The 20624-nt window shown below is 34.2% G+C and overlaps 1 protein-coding gene across 1 annotated transcript in view; it reads left to right on the top strand.

The window, feature by feature from the left end:
• The first annotated feature begins 6094 nt into the window (after positions 1–6094).
• LOC125652592 (visual system homeobox 2-like) overlaps positions 6095–20624 on the top strand; it is a 14932-nt gene continuing 402 nt past the window's right edge. The window contains exons 1-4 of the mRNA XM_048881917.2: positions 6095–6787; positions 14599–14686; positions 18123–18246; positions 20419–20599. Coding sequence (XP_048737874.1) covers positions 6337–6787; positions 14599–14686; positions 18123–18246; positions 20419–20599 — 844 coding nt within the window. The 5' untranslated portion in view covers positions 6095–6336. The remainder of the gene's footprint in view (positions 6788–14598; positions 14687–18122; positions 18247–20418; positions 20600–20624) is intronic.

The raw sequence follows: 20624 nt of genomic DNA, 5'->3' as shown, positions 1-20624 counted from the left end.
GATCTTTGTCCATATTTACCTAACAGTGATAATATTCTAAAGTATGTAAATACAAATATCCTATCCCATAACATAAGCAATACTTGTACCTGTATGCAAGATATTTTCTTCTTTCAGGAGAATATTACATTTACATGCACAATGTGATTACAATGATCGAGAGGAGTATCAAAATGCAGAAATACTTGATAGAAATTCGTTAGTTTTTTGTGCAATGTTATATATCTACCTCACTGCACAATAATTATAGGTAAATCTTGGAGGAAAAAAGTTATGACCAATTTTTAAGAATTACGGAGAACATCATGAAGAGGCAGGGGCACGTGTTTGAATTTAGACCAGTCGTCGGAATGATATCCTAGATTGTTTTGCGAGTAAATATTGTTTATTGGCATCCATTAGGTTAGGATTTTACAAACCCCTACATTCCAACTTAACCATTGGACATGGGGTATTTTATGAGTATGTAAATCTGAAAGTATTAAGGAAGAACTCGCAAATAAAGGAAGAAGAAAGGAGGACAGGACAGCTTTAAAAAATAGCAATACTCTGGCTACACATCCTCATACCAAAGTCTACTTTTAGGCCAAGGTTAAAAGGCAGAGGACTGTCATATAATGGCCTATTAATTCAATATATTATGTACCTAACAATGTAATCGTATTAATATATACAGCATCATAACACGATTTAAACGTTTATTCTATTGCATTCTACTTGGCTCAAATACCTTTCATTTTTCTATAAAAAGACAAGACCCCCCCCCCAAACCAAACCAAAAAAAAAAAAAAAAAAAAAAAAACCCTATTAACATAGTTGTTCTCACAGCTAATTTCAATTCTATATCATATACAATTGACAAAGTCAGACAAAAGTTATTTGACACTAGATATCATAGATGGGCAGTTCACTTTAATTCTGTATCCAGAAATGAGGTTAGGAATCGATGATGATGTTAATAGACAGTATGACATTCGTGTACACTTAGGATTTCATTTCGAGTCAGATGCTGGTTGGACCGGTCAAACGTTTCCTCTATCTACAAAAAACTTTACATACTCTTGATAGATATTTTCTTATCAAGATATGGTTTGTTTTTAGTCTTCCAACCCTGGAATATGCAGATGTTGTATGGAATAATAGTGCACAAGAAAATGTCGAATTATCAGAAAAGTGACACTCGAAGCAGCTAGGATTATAACTGGTTTACATTTTGTAAAAAATTAATTCATGCACTTTCTGTTTATACAATGAATTTTTTGGATGGGAGCCTGACATACCGGTATTAGAACAGAAGGACACGAGCTTTTTGTCATCTAATAAACTTGTTTTAAATAGAATAACTCGATGGTACTTACAGAATTTATTACAACCATATTTCCATTCCAACAATCTAAAAATCCGAATCTGGTTCTCGTTTTCGTATCCCTCGATATTTGATGATATTTGATAATTACCTATTACAACCCCGTTACCTCCAACTCTAACTTGCTTTGTGTTCATGTTTACAAGATAAGGCCCCACACTGACTATATTAAAGGCAAACTTTAAGAAAATAATTCCTATGACAATTCTTAAGAATCTAGTTAAAGAGCCCTTCCTCTCTGCTGATGACATTTGCCATGTACATTTTATTTCCCTATTGAAGATAACATTTTTTTTTTCAATTACTGGTCCTGAATATTGCAGCGAAAATAAAAGAGTACTTGAAGATATTTATAACAACTTAAAAAAAACATCACATGAACTCAGTACTATGCTGAATGGCGATGAAAATTATTCGCATAGTGTCATCTGCAAACATTTTCAAGCTGTACAAGAATACTGTATGAGTGGATTTTTTTTTAGGAAGACACAGATTCAGCGATTTATCGATACATTTAGCGAGAGCGAATTATAGCGACTTTATAATTCCAAGAAAGATAACTATTACCTACGATACAGAATAAATTGTTAGCAATATTCGATTTTAGCGATCTTAACACCCTCGCTAATAATGCCAAAATTAAATCCTTGCTAAAAATTATGCTTAAATACGGTATATAAAATTTACAATACGTTTCAAAATTTACAGTATGTATAGGTCTTCTTATGACTGGGTCCACTCCTATTCTCTCTCTCTCTCTCTCTCTCTCTCTCTCTCTCTCTCTCTCTCTCTCTCTCTCTCTCAATGATCAGTAACTGTCGTGTTATAATATATAATATACCCTCAAATACGAGTATTTTCTATGTTTTCAAAATACTATGTCACATTTCTCCTATATCATAAATATTTTCAACTATCAAAACTCGATTATTAAAATTTGACCCTTAAATGGAGAGATTATATATATATACAATGTATTAGAGAGAGAGAGAGAGAGAGAGAGAGAGAGAGAGAGAGAGAGAGAGAGGCATTCCCGTTGCCAAATTCTATAATTCTTTTCAATAAGATATTGTTTATAAGGAAAACTGTTGCATTTCTGACTCTGAAGAAAATGACAACTTTCTCAAACAGTATAACAGTTTTTTAATAATAAAAAAAAAAACAAGAGAAAAATATCTTCGAATATCATCGACAACATAAAGAAGAAAAAAAAGAAAGAAAATTAAAATAGAAATGAAATAAATATAAAACATGAAGTTACAGGCTAACACATTTGAGATTAATATTTTAAATTGTACACAGTGACAATAGAGCAGAAAATGCACGCGCTCCTTCGCACGGTACCAAATCGTCGATCTCCGCATGTGTTATTGTTTACTTTGCATTTTAAGACTCTTGTAAAGGGTCTTAAGATTGGATATCAAAACAAAATGAATCACTGTTTATCTATCAGCATTTGTCTGTATTTAGATAATCGAGATCAAATAAAAGTGATTTTAACGATATCGTAAATTCATAAAACGTATAGGTTGTATTAAAAAACAAAACAAAGAAAAAGGAAGAAGTTTTATAAGACGCTGCGAGAAAACATTCAAATATTTCTTTCTTTTATTCTTATGTTTTTACTTCATATCATAGTAAGCATGAAAAAATCATTATTTAAAAAAAAATCCACTACATCTATAAAAAGGACCAAGAATAAGGACTTTGATATAAAAAAAAAAGTACTATAGTGAATAGTCATCGTATATTAATTATGTCAAAGTTAAATTAGATCTCAACATTTCTTGCTTTTTTCCACCACACCGACACGTGGTAACAGGTGAATTACTAACGACAGCGGAGGAGGGGGGGGGGGGGGGGGGACAAAAGCGACGACATTACACGGAACACAAGATTTAGTGAAAATACTCGGGCACTTATTTACAAAGATGAGCAAAGTTTGGGTTTACTGCTATTCATAAAACATCTACTGGACTTATTTTGTTTGACATTCTGATTATTACAACCTGAAAGAAATAGCGGTTTGTTCATTGGATCATAGATCATTAAGAAGAAAGGGGACCGACGAATCGGATCACGACATGGATCAACGGGAAAAACAGCATCCTATTCCTTAAAGAAAGTACGACGGCGTATTCGTGCTATTTAACTCTAGCAGAAAAAATATATTAAATCGTTTCTATTTCTAATTTAGTAATTCGTAGAAACAATTCAAAGGTCGTTTGTACGATTTAAAAAATCGTTTGTACGTAAATCGTACAAACGATTTTTTAAATCGTACAAACGATAATGTAAACTGTAGAAACGATTTTTAGGTCACCTGATTTGCATACGTCGTTACTCTTCCGGTTCTTTTCAAAATTTGATATGAGCATCTTTAGAACAAGAGGGACATGTGTTATAAATCTCAGGGCATCTGTAACTCCGAGGCCTTAGGGGGTGAGACAAAAACTGCTAGAAGTTGACCACTTTTCAAAAATCTTCCCTGTCACCGAATATCTTTAAAAGAAACTAAAGAAACTAATCATGTAGAACAGGAAGGCCTCTACCAACATTGTAATTTCATGATATCCGGAGAAGATGCCCTAAATTCAGAACGGGACCAAACTTGGCATGTAGGGTTTATGTGTAAAACATTTAAATAACATCTTTTCTTAATGCTATTGATACTTGTATATAGAAGGAGCAGGTAGTCCTTTACCAAAATTGTAAACTTCATTATCCCAGGGATAGGGGTTTTGGTTACAGGGTGGGGCCAAAATTATCATTGTGATTATTGACTTTATCATTTCATAGACTTCTTCAATTTTGCTGATACTGTATAAAACCTAGGTGTATACATGTATTTAGGAAGGGCATAAAAGGATGTACCAAAATTGTGAACTTCGCAATCACATTGTTCTGACTCAAGAGCGTGGTCATTATTGTCAGAAAGTGTTAGTATATTATTTATTAGTAAAGTCTTTCATCATAACGGCACTTTCGGGGGCATTTGTGATTTAAGAACACATCTTGTTGGGTTTTTTATACTGCTCCTGAATGTTAGAATTTAGCTTAGATATGCAAATTTCTATGCGTTAAAAGTACGAGTGTATCATGCGTAGGAATGGTTGTATCCAAATGACGTTTGGCCACTAGTGATGCATTTAACCAATTCTTAGGTGATCGATAAGGCCTATGGACCTCTTGTTAAAATCGTTTATTTACTAAATCGTAGAAACGATTTTTATAAAACGTAAAAACGACTTTTTAAATCGTATTTACGACATTTTAAATCGTTTCTACTATTTACTAAATAGTAAAAACGATTTTTATTAATCGTAGAAACGACTTTCTAATTTAAATCGTTTCTACGATTTACTAAATATTTTTCTACTAAATTAGAATGGCAGCATTACGCCATCGTTAGAAAGAAAAATAAATAAATGTGATTTTTTTTAGGAAACAGTTTGTTAAGAAAAAAATATCATTGCCAAAGAAAAAATAAAATATGGATTTTCGGACCCAAGAAAAGCATGAATTCAAACAGTTTGATAAACACGTAAAAACGGCTTCTCGTCAGTTTTAATAACTTCGTTTTTTCATTTCAATTACTTTTAGTTGGCTGCTTCTTTATGTAATATAGAACTTTTTGTTTTCGAAATTAATCCTTTATATCAGTTTATTTAAATGTTTCCGCACATCATATGATTTGCGTTGTTGATCTGGAGTATGTCCTATAGTTCCTTATTCTAAAATCATTTTAATGGTATAATGGTAGATTACATGTAGCTATAGAACATGTCCCATGCCATAGAAAAAAAAAATTCAAAGTGAAAATATTAAGCAGAATACTATGCATTGCAAAAGGAAAGAGAACCACGCATGATGCTATAAATTCCCTCCACGTAGACATTCCTTACCATAATAAAATATCTTTAAAAAGTGTCACAAGTTAGAAAATTGACCACATATTTGGTTTAAATGTTTTACGTGTCATATTCAAAGAAAAGAACCGCGAACTTATCACCTGAGTCACATGGACATTTGAAGGCAAATCCTGGTGACTGGCAACACGCCGTAGACATTTCTTCAGTTGTCAAGACGTTAGTCGATACCCGTTTCCGCGCCGCCTAGCGGGAAGCCTTGTCCTTTCATTGTCGTCTGCTGATAATTGGACCTCTTCCCGCTCCGGGAAATCGGACAGAAGGAACAATTACCACATTTCATTCCTCTCGTCACAACAAAATCTACGGGTCACCATCAAGTGCCAATTACATTGCATCATGAATGCTACTTAAAATAATATTTAATATTTCTCTAAACTCATCATTTCAGGAAATTTTAATAAGTTTCTTTTTTGCTTTGCTACGTATATTTTGAAAGTATATCTACATATTCAACTGCCAATAGTTCTGAACTAAATACTTGATAGAGCAAACTGTAAAATTGGCTCAGCGGGACGTTCTTAGAAGTGAGAATACGTGTTTATTTCTTTCATTTGACCCGGTAAATCGTTAGAAAGCCGTCAAAAGTTTATATGATTGACAAACACTTGGCCGTCTCTATTTGGTTAGAGATTTCGAATTCAAACAGGTGGGAGGGACAGACCGGAAGACAATCGCCAATTACACGTCGTTAGCAGTCAATCAAATTCCCGTGAAATCTCGCGCATTTGCAAACATCTTTAAACTGATAACATATGTATAAAAAGTTGACGACTTTCTGATTGATTATTAAATTACCGGGATTTTTATGAAATGGTAGTGTATTCTTTAAATTTGAAATAAGAATTCGCGATAAATCTTAGCGGGAATCTCCAATTAGTTAGTGCAGTTTGGAGCACTCTTTGACTGTAAAATTGGTCGTTTGAAAGCACAGATGAGCATCGTTTTGTGTACACCCTGTTTAACAAATTATTTGCACTGCCTGCATTCAGAAACTTTTCTTTGAAGACATTTAGGAGGACTCCGCATTTTGTATTGACAATGAATCCCCTTCTGGGCAATAATTCTCAGGCAATGATGGGATTTCAGCACCATTATGGAAATATGAATGCTGGAAACTACTCGCAAATGAACGTTCTTCCCAACTCAGCGCAGAGATCGTCCTTCGCAATACATGAAATTCTTGGACTTAACTCTCCTCCTTGTCGACAAAATCCGAGTCCAGATATTTTGGACAATTTAGGGATTTGTTCCTCAAACTCTATGTACCATTCGGGAGTGAATGGCACGGGAATGAACCCGGTATACGCCGCAGAACCCCAGCATCCGAACTACTTCCGGGACGTTCCTCAGTCTCAGAATAACACTTTTTGTCCTTGGAGATTTGATTCCGTCAACCAGACGACTCCAAACTGTCTACCTTCTATTCCCAGCAATGTCTCAAGATGCCAAGAAACCGTCGGTTATGGACTCAAAGCCCCGTCAGAAGAAAGTAAGGGTCATTGTAATATAATATCAATCTTGAAGCATACTGATTTTTTTTAAATTTTCAGTCTGATGTTCAGATGACGATAGATTTATGGTTTAATCATGTTCATCATCAGATTGAATATTTCAAATAGAACTTATAAATCATGTTCATCATCAAATTGAGTATTTTAACTAGAATATAACTTATAACATATCTTTAGTGCCCCCTTAATGTCTTTTGATGATTTTCCATGAATCTAATTTTTTTCTCTTTTACAATATTTCATGTAAAGAAAATATTTCTTTATTCTAACAACAAAATATCCAGTATAGATAATAATATATTCTAAACTACTTGATAGACCCTTGAAATATTTTTTGTCATGTTCATTTATTGAAAATTATTAGAAATGATATTGCATACAAAATATGCATATTCAATAATTTTTCCTTTTTTTTTCATTCATCGACATTAAAACTAATAAAATTGGGAGAATTTTTCTAAGTTATTAGAACTTGTAACCAATCCCTTTGTAATTTCATACAATAAAATATATTCAAATCAAATCAAATTGAAACTATCAACTCTAGATATCATAAAGGAAGTAACTACAAAATGGGGGGTGTTGGGGGTGTTGGCTAGGGGAGTACCTTGATATATCGAAGTCAAAGTTGTTCGACATCCATGTCAATTTGCTCTAACTTACTCTAACAAGCTACATTAGCAATATTTTGCATGTTTAGATCAGATTAAAAATTCAAATGTTTGGAAATTTTACACGACATTATCTGCGACAAATCTAGCGTTCACGTCTATAAACTAGCATACACAACTGTTGATCCAGACGACATATCTCTAGAGCACTCCAAGTTAACAACTTGAGAAACAAATACTGGGATGTCAAAAATAATCTAATAAATTTGTAAGTCGCTATATTCCTGCCGACCCCCGGCGCTCCTCATGTTCCTTTCATTAGCTATGATAATATGAGTGCCGGTACACAGATTTCGTGTGCCAGAAAATAAATAAATTTTTAAATATTCAAGGTCACAAAGTTCTGTGAAAATGTTTATTCTGTAATCGTAGAATTATACAGACACCTGAAATGAAATAATTCCCAGGAAATTCATTAAGAACTAAATTTCCAAAATCGTTTTTATATTCTTTGCCACAGACCACGGGGAGTAGTGGTAAATTTTAGTCTGCGTATAATCCTGTGTCTTATGACGAGATGGTTGTAAGTTTTGAAAAGCTGTTACGTATTGCAAAATAAACATAAAACTAACTTGACCTTGTATAAAAGAGGATAGGCAAATGCCATGCTTGAAAATTAATACCTGAATCGTAATATTTATCTTCCACATTTTAAAAACTACTTTAATTCTTTCCATTCATCAAAACACTCCGATAGTACTTGAATGAGTATATGAATTGTGTATAATGTTAAATCGATTGAATAATTTTCTAATTACATTGAACCATTGTAATAAAGAGCACATTCCATTTTGAATGTACAAACATTGACAAAAAAATATTTCAAAAACACATTAGAACAGATTTCTAAAAACATTTTAAAGTTATACAATTCACATGAAAACACACCTTGGAATTTAGATTTTGGAATAAATTAAGGAATGAAGCTAAAGAATCATATGTACATGTGTATATCGAGTGATGGTGAAGTCAAAGTTTTAGAATTATGACCAAGTCAGTCAAGTTTTCGTTATATCTTTACATCACGATTCATAACATGAAAAGTCTGAAATGTTTACACTATCTGAAAAAAACCCAGTAATATCCAATATATAATTAGATACAATCCTACACATTTACCTGATTTTGAAATTGAGAAAGTTTAAACTTTTAAATATATTGATATCTTACGGAAATACAAGACTGTACAAGTTGCTGTGTTTGGTAATTTAAAGTTAATTTATTCTCTCAAAAGTCCATACATAGCACTGTGTCTGTGCGTCGATAAGTATATATTAGTATAATAAAAAAAATTGTAAGACAATTAATGAAGAACACCTAAGGTACAGCTACATTACACAAAGAAGAAAAAGTAGGACACGTGCGTGAGAAAGGTGAATCTGAATCGCATTCAGAGGCTTTCTCAGGTAATCACGGAACAAATAATCAACATCTACCAATTGATGCTTTTAATTTTACTTGTATATTTGAATACCTATACTCGAGTACATAATTGACTCTCTCTCTCTCTCTCTCTCTCTCTCTCTCTCTCTCTCTCTCTCTCTACTAATTTTGATATCGTACTGCAGATGTCTTCCTGTGGATGTATTACTGCATATAAATTGTATCTAGGAAACAATTAGGTTCTCTGTATAGTAAGCAAACACATTTTGGCCATACGATAATTTGGATACATTATACATATCACTTATTTTAGCAAAACATTGATAAAAGAGATAATCAGGATTACTAAGTATAGCATCAATGATGATCCTAAATAAGCTGAATTTGTTGCAGTACATATTGGATGTGGGCTTAGGGAAAACACGTTCCTTTTTCATCTAATTTTTGCAGGAAAAATAAGTGTTTATTGCCATTTAGCTCCATGCACATGCTTACTTTAACTGTATTTGATAGTCCATCCAAGTACTTCAATATTTCAAAACAGAGAGTACGGCAGTTTTGTATTGAACATACCGTGCATGTATTTTTGTACGGAGTATTGAAATTACAAATTTATGTATCCACTTTCTGTTAATTGATATCAGTTTAAAACTTTTCTATAATTATATTTTACACCATTTTAAGCAATTAGAACGGTAAAAGCACTTTTCAGATTTCAGATTTTCGATGTTGTTCAATAATTTCTGAAAATAACGTTGTCGGTGGTGCATGCAAATTTTTGTTTAATCGGGGTTTTCATTGGCTAATTTTCCATGTGGATTAAAGTCAAAGAAAACGAGTCTGAACAATTTTTGAAATAGTTGAACGATTGCATACATATATACACTGGAGATAGTGTGTCTCATCGAGCGGATGAATCATTTCGGTTTACACAGACTTCAACCTCGTCCAAATTTTACTCAACACTCACGACGGTCCCCCATCCGTCCACATAGCGATTGGGCGGATCAGTCACCCCAAAGATACATGTCAACATTCGGCTAATTATCCGCAGGCTTTGTCCGTTTTATTTGCACATTCCTACAAATGAGATTACGATTGTCGGATGATTTTTGGATTGTAACATTCTCCAATGTTTATCTTAAGCACTCTTGCTTAGCCATGCTGTACAATCTTCTTGAGCTAATTTCCAGGCGTAAAATAACGTACATATTTTAAAGTCGACAGATATGACGAGAATATTGCGAGTTGTTTCTTTGTTTCTAGATAAATTATCAATCATTATTTCTTGCATACTTGTATATTTGGGATTTTTGAAGAGGCTTGCCAATATTTTATCAATCAAAAGTAATCGTACATGCTAGGTATGGATACTATGGAAAACAAATGGCACTTGCTGTCCCTTCGATTGGTCTGAGCGGACCAAACACGGGACGTCCTATTAGCCGGTCAGATATTGGCATTAGCTGGCTATTGTTAAACTGTTGCTTTTCAGTTTCAAATAGGCTCAATTGACCATATAAAGTGTTTTGTTAGGGAATTTGATCTCCACAGCAGGAGCATTGTGTGAAGGTGAGAGGAACTTCACCTCCCAAGTTCGGCAACTGCTGTTTTGGTCAATTCGTCATTCACAATTAGCAAACCAATTAAAGGCTTGTATGTGTGTTCAAGTGACATAGATTGTTGTTAGAACCATATTGCAATCTTCTCCGTCCTTTCCCAAAATGTTGCAGAATAAGGCACGGGATTTTCTAATCTTTTTGGGGAATATATGTGCCTGAATATAGAAATAAGTCAGAAGAATCGGTACACGTAGTTTAGCCATATATTTGTTTGTGTTGAATTAAATGCATGCATAATAAAATGCCCTTCATATTCGAGAAGAATGATAATGTGACGTTAAAATAATCTTTAGAAAAGATAATATACATTCACTATTCTCAAAATACTTTTATTCAAGAAACACGACTGACTTCAATACATTTTAGATAGCTTGTCGCAAAATAAAAGATAACAAAATTAATCTTTTGTTGTCCAACTCGCAAAATAAAAGATAACAAAATTAATCTTTTGTTGTCCAACATTACCCTCGTTTTGACATTATTAAGTTGTGTTTATTTCAATAAGAAAATCTTATGCAACGCATCATATTTGGTCATTTGATAAACAAGCGCAGAGTCAGAAAAGAAAAGAAAATCGTATGACGTCAGTATATATATATATATATATATATATATATATATATATATATATATATATTGTTTGTGTTCACTCTACAGTTAGTGTTTAACGCACTTCGCCATCTTTCTTATTTAAAAGCCTAAATGTGTTATGTGTCTCCAGTAAGCTGTATGTATGCTTATGCTTATAGAATAAGTTAAACTGGAATGAACTAAGCTGATCTGATGAATCTCGAATCACTCCAACAGTGAGTCAACAAATCTAAATTATGCCGAAAAATACACAAAATACTCTCAATTTACTTTTATCAATCAAATAAACTGAAAGAAAAGACCGAGTGTCAATGATATATCATAGCTAAATATGAAGCAAGTCGTTGAAAGTTTTCAACCTGCAAACCGTGCTTCGTGTACTAGCAATATTTGACGTGGAGTTAAGCGCATCCACGTCACGGGGTATCGTAAAATCACTTATTTCATTTCTCATCAAATACTACACTCTGGCGAATACTGCATGTTTGTCATCAAACATCTTAAAACATAAATAGCTCTTCAATTCAAATTATTTTCATTTTGTCCAAGCATTAACATTGCAGCGCTGCTAGCGACAAGACCTTGCTTTGACTATTTGTGAAGCAACATTCAATCTAACCGAGGGCACTTAACGCTTTTCCTTATCCACTTGAAAGTGCTTGTCTTTACTCTAGTTCAATATACTTAATGACTCAAATACCCGTTGAAGCTGGAAATTGAGTGTCTTTTGGAGAGTTACAATTAAGAAAACAAACAGGAAGAGAGTCGTTTTACAGTAAAATTGGGAGATTTTTAAGGAATGACGAGATGAAGCCCGGGTATGGTACTGACCATTGGGCGCCAGATTTCATGTTCTGCGCCACTTACAGCGCCAGCAAACACGAGGGAAATGGAAGCAGACGGGCGGGGTGACACCGTAATGGACATACAGTGTAGACCACAAGTGGCGAATTTGATAAAACTTTCTACGTGAAAGGTGAAAAATGACATTTCTAACAACAGCTTTATCGACAGAAAAGTCAACGAAGAAAATACACGCGGTGTCTAGGTATTCCGAAAGACACAGTGTGTTCCCCGGATGTCGTTGCGTAATATTAATATTTCAAAAGATATTAAAGTGTTTTCACGTGCTTTTCTTCAATGCCTTTTCATGTATTAAGCATCCTAGAAAAAATGGCAAAAGTGAATTAGAATCCACAGCATATATAAATATTTTATAGAACCCACCGTATATAAATATTTCATAGAACCCACCGCATATTTAAAAATATTTCATATAGAACCTACCGCATGTAAATATTTCATATAGAGCCTACTGCATATAAATATTTCATATAGAGCCTACTGCATATAAATATTTCATATAGAACCTACCGTATATAAATATTTCATATAGAGCCTACTGCATATAAATATTTCATATAGAACCTACCGCATGTAAATATTTCATATAGGACCTACCGCATAGAAATATTTCATATAGAACCTATCGCATATAAATATTTCATATAGAACCTACCATATATAAATATTTCACATAGAACCTATCGCATATAAATATTTCATATAGAACCTAACGCATATAAATATTTCTAATAGAACCTACCGTATATGAATATTTCATAAACCCTACCGCATATAAATATTTCATAAAACCTACCGTCTATAGATATTTCATGTCATGTAAGTGTTGTAAATTTTGTTTTTCTGAAGATTTTTCTTAGAAATCAACTAAACCTGGGTTCCGCGATATCAAGAGAGGAGAAGGAATCTCCTACTTTGCGGACATGAGGTGGTTTGTTTAGTCCTCTCTATGGAAAGGATATTAATTGTATAGCGCTTTGGACGTATATGGAACATTTTAAAAATGTTGCATGTTTTGTAGGGTAACATGTGAAATTGTCACCCCGCGAAAAACCATTGACCTTCACCTCGTTCAACAATGGTTTTTCGCGGGGTGACAATTTCACATGTTACCCTACAAAACATGTAATATTTTTTGTTATACTGAATGTTTTAAGAATGGTGAACTGTTCGCGCAAACATTCTGTACAGTTAACAATTTTTATACTGTTACCCGTCGTCATGCATTGTCAACCGTTGCTATGTACTATTACATGTACCCGTTACTGTTACAATACTTTTTAACAAATGTTTCTAAACCAATCTAATTTGTCTAATTTACATGAAAGTATTTCGACCTACGGCTTCAGACAACAGTTTTCTAGGTCACCGCCACTTTCTCGGGGCAACACTAGTTTTAACTGTTTCCCTAGTAGGCATGAAATAATTGTTTTATTACCTAATCTGTTAATCGGGCAATAGTTTCTCATGGACTGGGAAACAGTTTGTTACGTGATCGGGTAATAGTAAGTCACGTGATAAACCCCTGCTCACTCTGTGTACCTTTCTTTGCTGATTAAAGTTGGAAAACAGAAATATAGTAGATTAGGTAATAAAAATAATTTGTATTTTTGACATTCTGGTATTTTGTTTTGGAAAAATCAAATCTTTACTTTATACTGTCGATAAGTTAATATGATTACGTATATATACATGTACATGTAGCATCAGGACAGATGTGTTGGTATTTTGTGTAATTATTTGACAATGTTTTATATTTTCCTCTATGTTTATGACCCTTTGTTTTCGTTATTTGTTACATTTAATGAATAACATATTTCATTCTCACACTGTTTTGGCCAGTAGTTTTTGTCATTTAAAACACAAAAGAAAAACTTCGGTGAGCTGGTTCTCGTAAGGAGAACATTGTCATTGATTTGTTGTCTCTCGGGGTTTTGCTCCACAAAACGCATCAAATGTATGTTCCCCCTCCCCCCTAAGGAGTGTAAAAGACAGTGTTACTACTCTTGTAACCGGTGGTTTACCAGTAGTATACAGTATAAACTTGTGAATTAGCTAACCTCCACGCAGTTAACATACGGATGTTTGTAGTCGGATTTAGTATTCGAGAATAATTTTCGCATGACTACATGTAGTTTTTATTTTAAACTTTTGAAAAGTGATAAGGTTATTTAAAATTCTGTTTTCATGATATTCTAAAGATGTGGGTTGTTTTGTGTCTTTGTTTGTTTTTACAATGTTAGGTCAAATTGCTTACACAAGACAACTAAAAATTAGCTAAAATGGGAACGAACCCATATACATGTACCACCTGTCCAAGTCTCCGGGAATTTTTGCAGTGAATTACATTTCGTATGTTGTAAACAAGATAATTGTCGTTTTTCTAACATAAGACTATTTTTACCAATGTTTCAGTATCACATGTATATGAATTATGTACCTGCAGTCGATAGCAGTACACATTTACCAATTTCATCTTAATATCTTTACGTCACAATTGTGTGCTGTAAATTCATCTAATTAATGTTGGCGTATATATTCTAGCTGTTTAATTTGTTGAATATATTTATTGATCTATCAATAAACAATACGAGGATAATATCTTCATTAGATGAAGCATAATTAGACGAAGGATAATGAACAAGTTGTCTCTTTCAGCCCCGCTCCGTCCAGAGTGTGCACACCAAGACAAACTAACAGACAACTCGTCCATCTGCAAGAAACAGAAGAAACGAAGACGACACAGGTGAGTGTTTAACTACAGTCCTCCCCTCAGTAACGACAACAGCAGCATTTCGTATTATAAAGTTATGATTGATATAGTTATATGTAGATAAGATAAATAGATAGATATATAGACAAACAGATAGATAGATAGATAGATAGATAGATAGATAGATAGATAGATAGAGGATTGATTACTACTTTTAAAAAAATGCATTTCGACCATCGATGATTCTGAATGCTTTCAACTATTTTTCCAGAAATTATAAAGGCATGGCAAATGGTTAAACCATCAGTTTACATGAAAAGAAAATAGTTTTAAAAGTGCATTTAAAAAAAAAATATCATGGTACCTTGTTAGAAATTGCTTCTAGTTATCATCTTTATATACTATGTACTTAATGAAATTCTGATGATGATTTGATGATGATGACGAACATGTATAATTAATTCCACATCGCATACACACAGATGAATTTAAAAAACCCATTTACTTGGCCAATAGTCTCAGGACTTTTCGTATTTGTGTGTGCACAGTGTTTAGAGATAACCAAAGTTTCTAGTTCATAATGACGTGTGTTGTTTTGATAGAATTATCACTGTACATGTGTATTTATTACATTGCTAGGCAACCATTCTGTTGATATACTGGGTACAAATTATGTTTCTCTTTGACTTTGAGGTCAGATCTTTCCCTGGCATGAATATGAAAGTTTAAAGAGGGGGTTAAATAAGAGTCTTATCCTACGTTGTTCTTTGATAAAAATGTGTTAAGAGACGTGGCTTATTTTTTTTTTTTACTTTTACCCACAAGGTCAAACCAACGAAAAAACAAATGACCAGGTAATTTATGATATCTCTGTAGCAACTTTAATCTGCTCCTATCTCATAAACGAACATAGAATCGAGTTTCACTCTTCCGGAACTATGAGTTAATATTCAAACTAAGTAAGTTAGTATTCAAATAAAAAGGAATGCACGATTGGCAAATATGTCCAAGTTACCTTTGCAATTTTTAGGTCACTCAGTCAGACCTGTTGCTACCCGTCTGTGTCCTTCGTCGTTTATCATAATTTTACTTTTTTAACGTCTTGGTAACTATATTTCCAATTCTTTCCAAATTTGGTATGAAGCATCAGTGGGACAAGGGGGATATAAGTTGTAAATCTCAGGATCCCCACACCCCTGGGGTCTTAAGGATGGGAATAAAAACTCCCAACATCTGATAATTTTTCAAATATCTTCTCTACAACCGCACATCTGTAAGAAATACTAAATGCATTGTCATGTCGAGCAGTAAGTCCTTTGCCAAAATTGTAAATTTTATAATCCCCGGGGTAGAGGTTCTGACTTCAGAGCGGGTATATAGTGTTTATGAGTAACTTTTAGATATTATCTTCTTTAATGCTACTGATACTAAATTGAAACTGAATACATATTTATTTGAGAGACTTTAATTTTGCAATATACTATAAAATCTAAATACATACCCAGGAAAACGCAGAAAGGGATGTACTGTAGGACGGGTCCGTAATAGTCATATAGTGTTCATACAACATATGTAAAGTCTTTCATCAGTATGGGTACTTTCGTGGGGGTTGTGTTAAAAGAACACATCTTGTTTTATGCTGCTGCTGAAATTAGAATTTAGCTTAAGTATGCAAAACAGGAAAATAGTATAGATTTCGTAGCCTTTGGGGCTAGTGATACTTTTAATATCCAAATGACCGATAAAGCCCATAGGCCTCTTGTTTGATATACAAACTAAATGAAAATTATCCAGTTGTTATTTATGGCGGTAAAAAGCCACGCCCAATTTCACGTTTAACGGTAACTACTTTGCCAATGTATATATATTGAAAGTTCCTCAAAGTAGTCATACACTTCAGATATTTATGCTGAATAAATGGCAATTCAGTCATTTTTCGTCGGTGAACTTTATAAAGCTGCGTGGACCGGTTATGTTTTGGAGTCTGATATTTTTAATGATTTCAGGCTTAATCATGCAGCTTATGTGGTAGTCGATGCGCCAGTTTGAAGATATCAGTTCTTCTATGTCGAAGATACATTTAGTGGTAGTTTAGACGCTTTATTGGAACAGGGTACTCGTAGAGTTGTTGGTGAAGATGACAAAAATAGGAAAGTGGCGTGTTTTTAAAAATATTTTAAAACTATTGAATTCAAATGAATCAAATGGTTTATATTGAATAGAAAATAAAAGCAAGATCATAATTTGCAAGTAGATTTATCCTTTTTATAGTGTGTACGAGCAACGGCATGACGTAAATGATGGTGTTTTACTTATTTAGTTTGTGTATCAACCAAAGTCAGGGGTATACGATGCGTAAGAGAAATTTACGCATGTAATGACAGTACATTATAATTGGTCAGCAAAAAATATTGCATCCTTTGTCTTATTGTTTTCACACAGCCACATCCCCACCCCCAAAATACTGCGTATAATCATTTACACCAACGTGAAATTTATACGGGAAAAGTATCGTTCTAAACAAGACAAAAATCACATGTACCATGTAGGCGAAAGGACTATGAAATTTGATTTCGTCAACAGAATATTTTACCCAGTCGGTATGTTTGATATTTCAAAAATGAAGACATAATTTTTTTGTACTAATAACGCAGACATTAAGATACATGTACAGTCTATGTTTGGAACTCGTTGTCGTTTTGTTACATGTAATCTTTACCAAATGGACGGATTCTTCCCTTGTTATTTGCCGCCATTAATCTGATTACTAATAAGTGTCAAAGGAAACAAAGCCAAAACAGTCCCTGTCAATTAGTTCGTTAACGAGAATCTTCTACATAGGTACGGGACCGTTCGATTTAGTCAAAACGTCACATAGCGAGCAAGGACTATTTGTTATGTCAACTCGTAGCGACGTCACCGCACGTGGCGAGATTCATCATTCCGATTAACAATTACTCCCTCTCGTTACACGAAGTACCGTGATAAAAGACCGGCCGTCGTCTGGAATCGATTTCATGTCTTATTAAGAGATAAACATCCCCAATAAGCAAAGAGAGTCAACTATTAGTCTTTTTAATTTCCAATTATTTGGCCCAATCACTCACATTTTGCACTCGATGCGGTTAGGGATTCGATGTTTACAAATTGGATCGTTATTTTATATAATGATGAAAGTTCCTGTCCAATTAAATACCAAAAAATGATGGAAGCTTCAATCCTATTAGAAATATTTAAGTCTACACTTTACGTCTTTTACGTAATTAAATGACAATTTCCCTCAAAAGACGTAACTGAAAACATCCAAGTTGGTTTGATATTCTCAATTTCTTTCACACTCAATGCCTTATAGTGTATATATAAAACTAGGGTTTTTATGACAAATCTTCTTTAAAACCAACAAAATTAACTCGGAAAATGTACTTTACCATTCATAAAGATTCAATTATGCTATGTATTCTACTTTAAGAACAATATTCACAAGCTACCAAGTTGAGGAACTGGAAAAGACCTTCAAAGAGGCCCATTATCCAGATTTATACGCTCGAGAAGTCCTGGCGTTAAAGATTGACCTTCCGGAGGACAGAATTCAGGTATAAAAACAATAACAACAACAAAGGAAAAAAGGAAAAAGGTATATCGCTCGATGATCAAATGTATGCAGAATTACAAAAGCTGTTCAAGTTTAATCTCTACAATGAGAGAAAGGAAGAGAGAGAGAGAGAGAGAGAGAGAGAGAGAGAGAGAGAGAGAGTTCTTTCAATTTGCAAGTGAATTTGAAAGACCTATTGCAATTCAGAATGAAGTAAAACAAACTGAATATTTACGAACAGCATCAAATCAAGCAAACTTTAAATAGATTCTAGTAAAACGTTAAGGGGTTTGCGCTAAGAAAACTTGGATGTAATGCAATAGAAAACCAATTATCAGCTTTAGGAATTTGCTAGTCCTGCAGGAGACGGTACACGATTTCTAATTAGCCCCAGTATCTAAACAGACGCGGGGCTGGACAGATTCACGCGAGATTTATATCTACGTTGTAAATATTTTTTAGCCCTCGGAACCATCCGTAAGTCGCTGTATCATGGCGAGAGTTCCCCGCGATTTGGCAAGCGATGTACCGAAAAGTTTCGTCTAAAGTTTATCCAAGATGTTGATAACGAAAAACGGAACATGCTTCTACAAATTGATATTCAAATTAATTAAGAAAGCATACATATGTTTTTGTTGACGCAGGAACTAGACACTATTTTATCAGCGATTTCAGAAACATCTTACAGATTCGACTGAAAAAAATCAACTTCAAAAGAAACTTCTCCCATAGGTCTAAATGTAGACATCAAGATTAAGGGAATGTTTCGAAAAAGCTGAGGTTAAAATAACAACATTTTAATTATCAGTATTTTCTTAATAAACTTTGCAACTTTACATGCCGTGTAAATAGTCCAACGCTCGAGAGAACATCCTACGATAACTAAACAAGGAGCTGTCTGAGTGCGACATTAGAAACAGAACATAGAATACTATTTTCTATTGAGATATAACTCTTGGTAACTGCAGCCATTACCATAATATATCTACATCTTCAATATTTTCGCCTGTGATGTCTACACAAATTGTAACGGCAGCCATTTCTTCATGAATGCGATGCAACTGAGAACAATGCGCGTATGAATCTTGATACAAAGAGTAAGTCAAATGTCTGGAAATCCGACAGAAAAGAAACATACTTTTCATAAAGCGCTGCTCTCCATGAAGTATGCCGACATGAATCGAAGCGTCGCAGTTCATGCCCGCATGTAATTGCATTTTATCTATCCATCCACAGCCAACTTAGAACTGGCACGGGCCAGGGAAATCCGACTGTCTTATTAAAACAAAGCATTGCGATGGCCGTCACCTGATTCTGACTCTTTATTTCCGTGAGCCCCAAGCTCATTGGAAAACATATACATAAATACAATCATAAAACAAACAAAAATGGCCTTGTGGAGAGTGAGTAGACAACAATGTTACAACGATATACAATTTAGATTATACAAATGAAATCACACCATATGAGAGTTTCATAGCTTAATAGCATACTGTAAAATATTTCCAACATTAATCTGTTCTTTAGTATTTCTAACACCGAGTAGTTTAATCAGTTTGAAAACACTGGGTTCTGTATAATAGAATTTCTTAACATATTGTTTTCCTCAAGTCATCATATAGAGGGCATTTTAAAATAAAGTGGAACTCATCCTTTACATCATTTAGCTCACAAACAGTACATAACGTTACGTCGTTCTATGACTATATTATTACATGCATGTCTTCCAACTTCAACATTGGCGTTGACGCAATGTGATTTCTGCCCAGTGCTCTGAATGTCAACGTGAAGAAATTAACCCATCCATCCATATGATTGTATCTTGCTTAACGTCTCTCTCTCTCGAGAATTTTTCACTCATATGGAGACGTCACCAAGACCGGTGAAGGGCTTCAAATTTAGGCATTTAGGTCACCTCCGAGGACCCGTGACATTCACACCTGATGCCGAGCGTTTGGCGATGGAACTGTCACTTCCTGTTTTAACGACTTTGGTCTGTCGCAGCCGGGATTCGAACCCCGGCCTCCAGCATGCAGGGCGAACGCTCTGACCTCTAGGCCACCGCGGCGGTTGATAATTGTTTGAAGAGGAGCGCTCGCAATGATATGTTGTTCAAGTCTCTCTTGATCTATCTATCTATCTATGATCATGCAATCCAATTGTACATTCATAGGTTTGGTTTCAAAACCGTCGGGCCAAATGGAGAAAAACTGAGAAAACATGGGGGAAAAGCAGTATCATGGCGGAGTATGGACTGTATGGAGCAATGGTACGACACGCACTTCCGCTTCCGGAGTGTATTATACAGAGTGCTGATAAAGGCATTGATAAATCGTCCGCACCATGGCTTCTAGGTGAGCTACACGCATCATTTTCGCA

This window comes from Ostrea edulis, chromosome 5 (assembly GCF_947568905.1).
Source record: "Ostrea edulis chromosome 5, xbOstEdul1.1, whole genome shotgun sequence".
Taxonomy (NCBI): Eukaryota; Metazoa; Mollusca; class Bivalvia; order Ostreida; family Ostreidae; genus Ostrea; species Ostrea edulis.
Note: the sequence above shows the minus strand (reverse complement) of the source record. Positions and strands in the feature narration are given on the sequence as shown.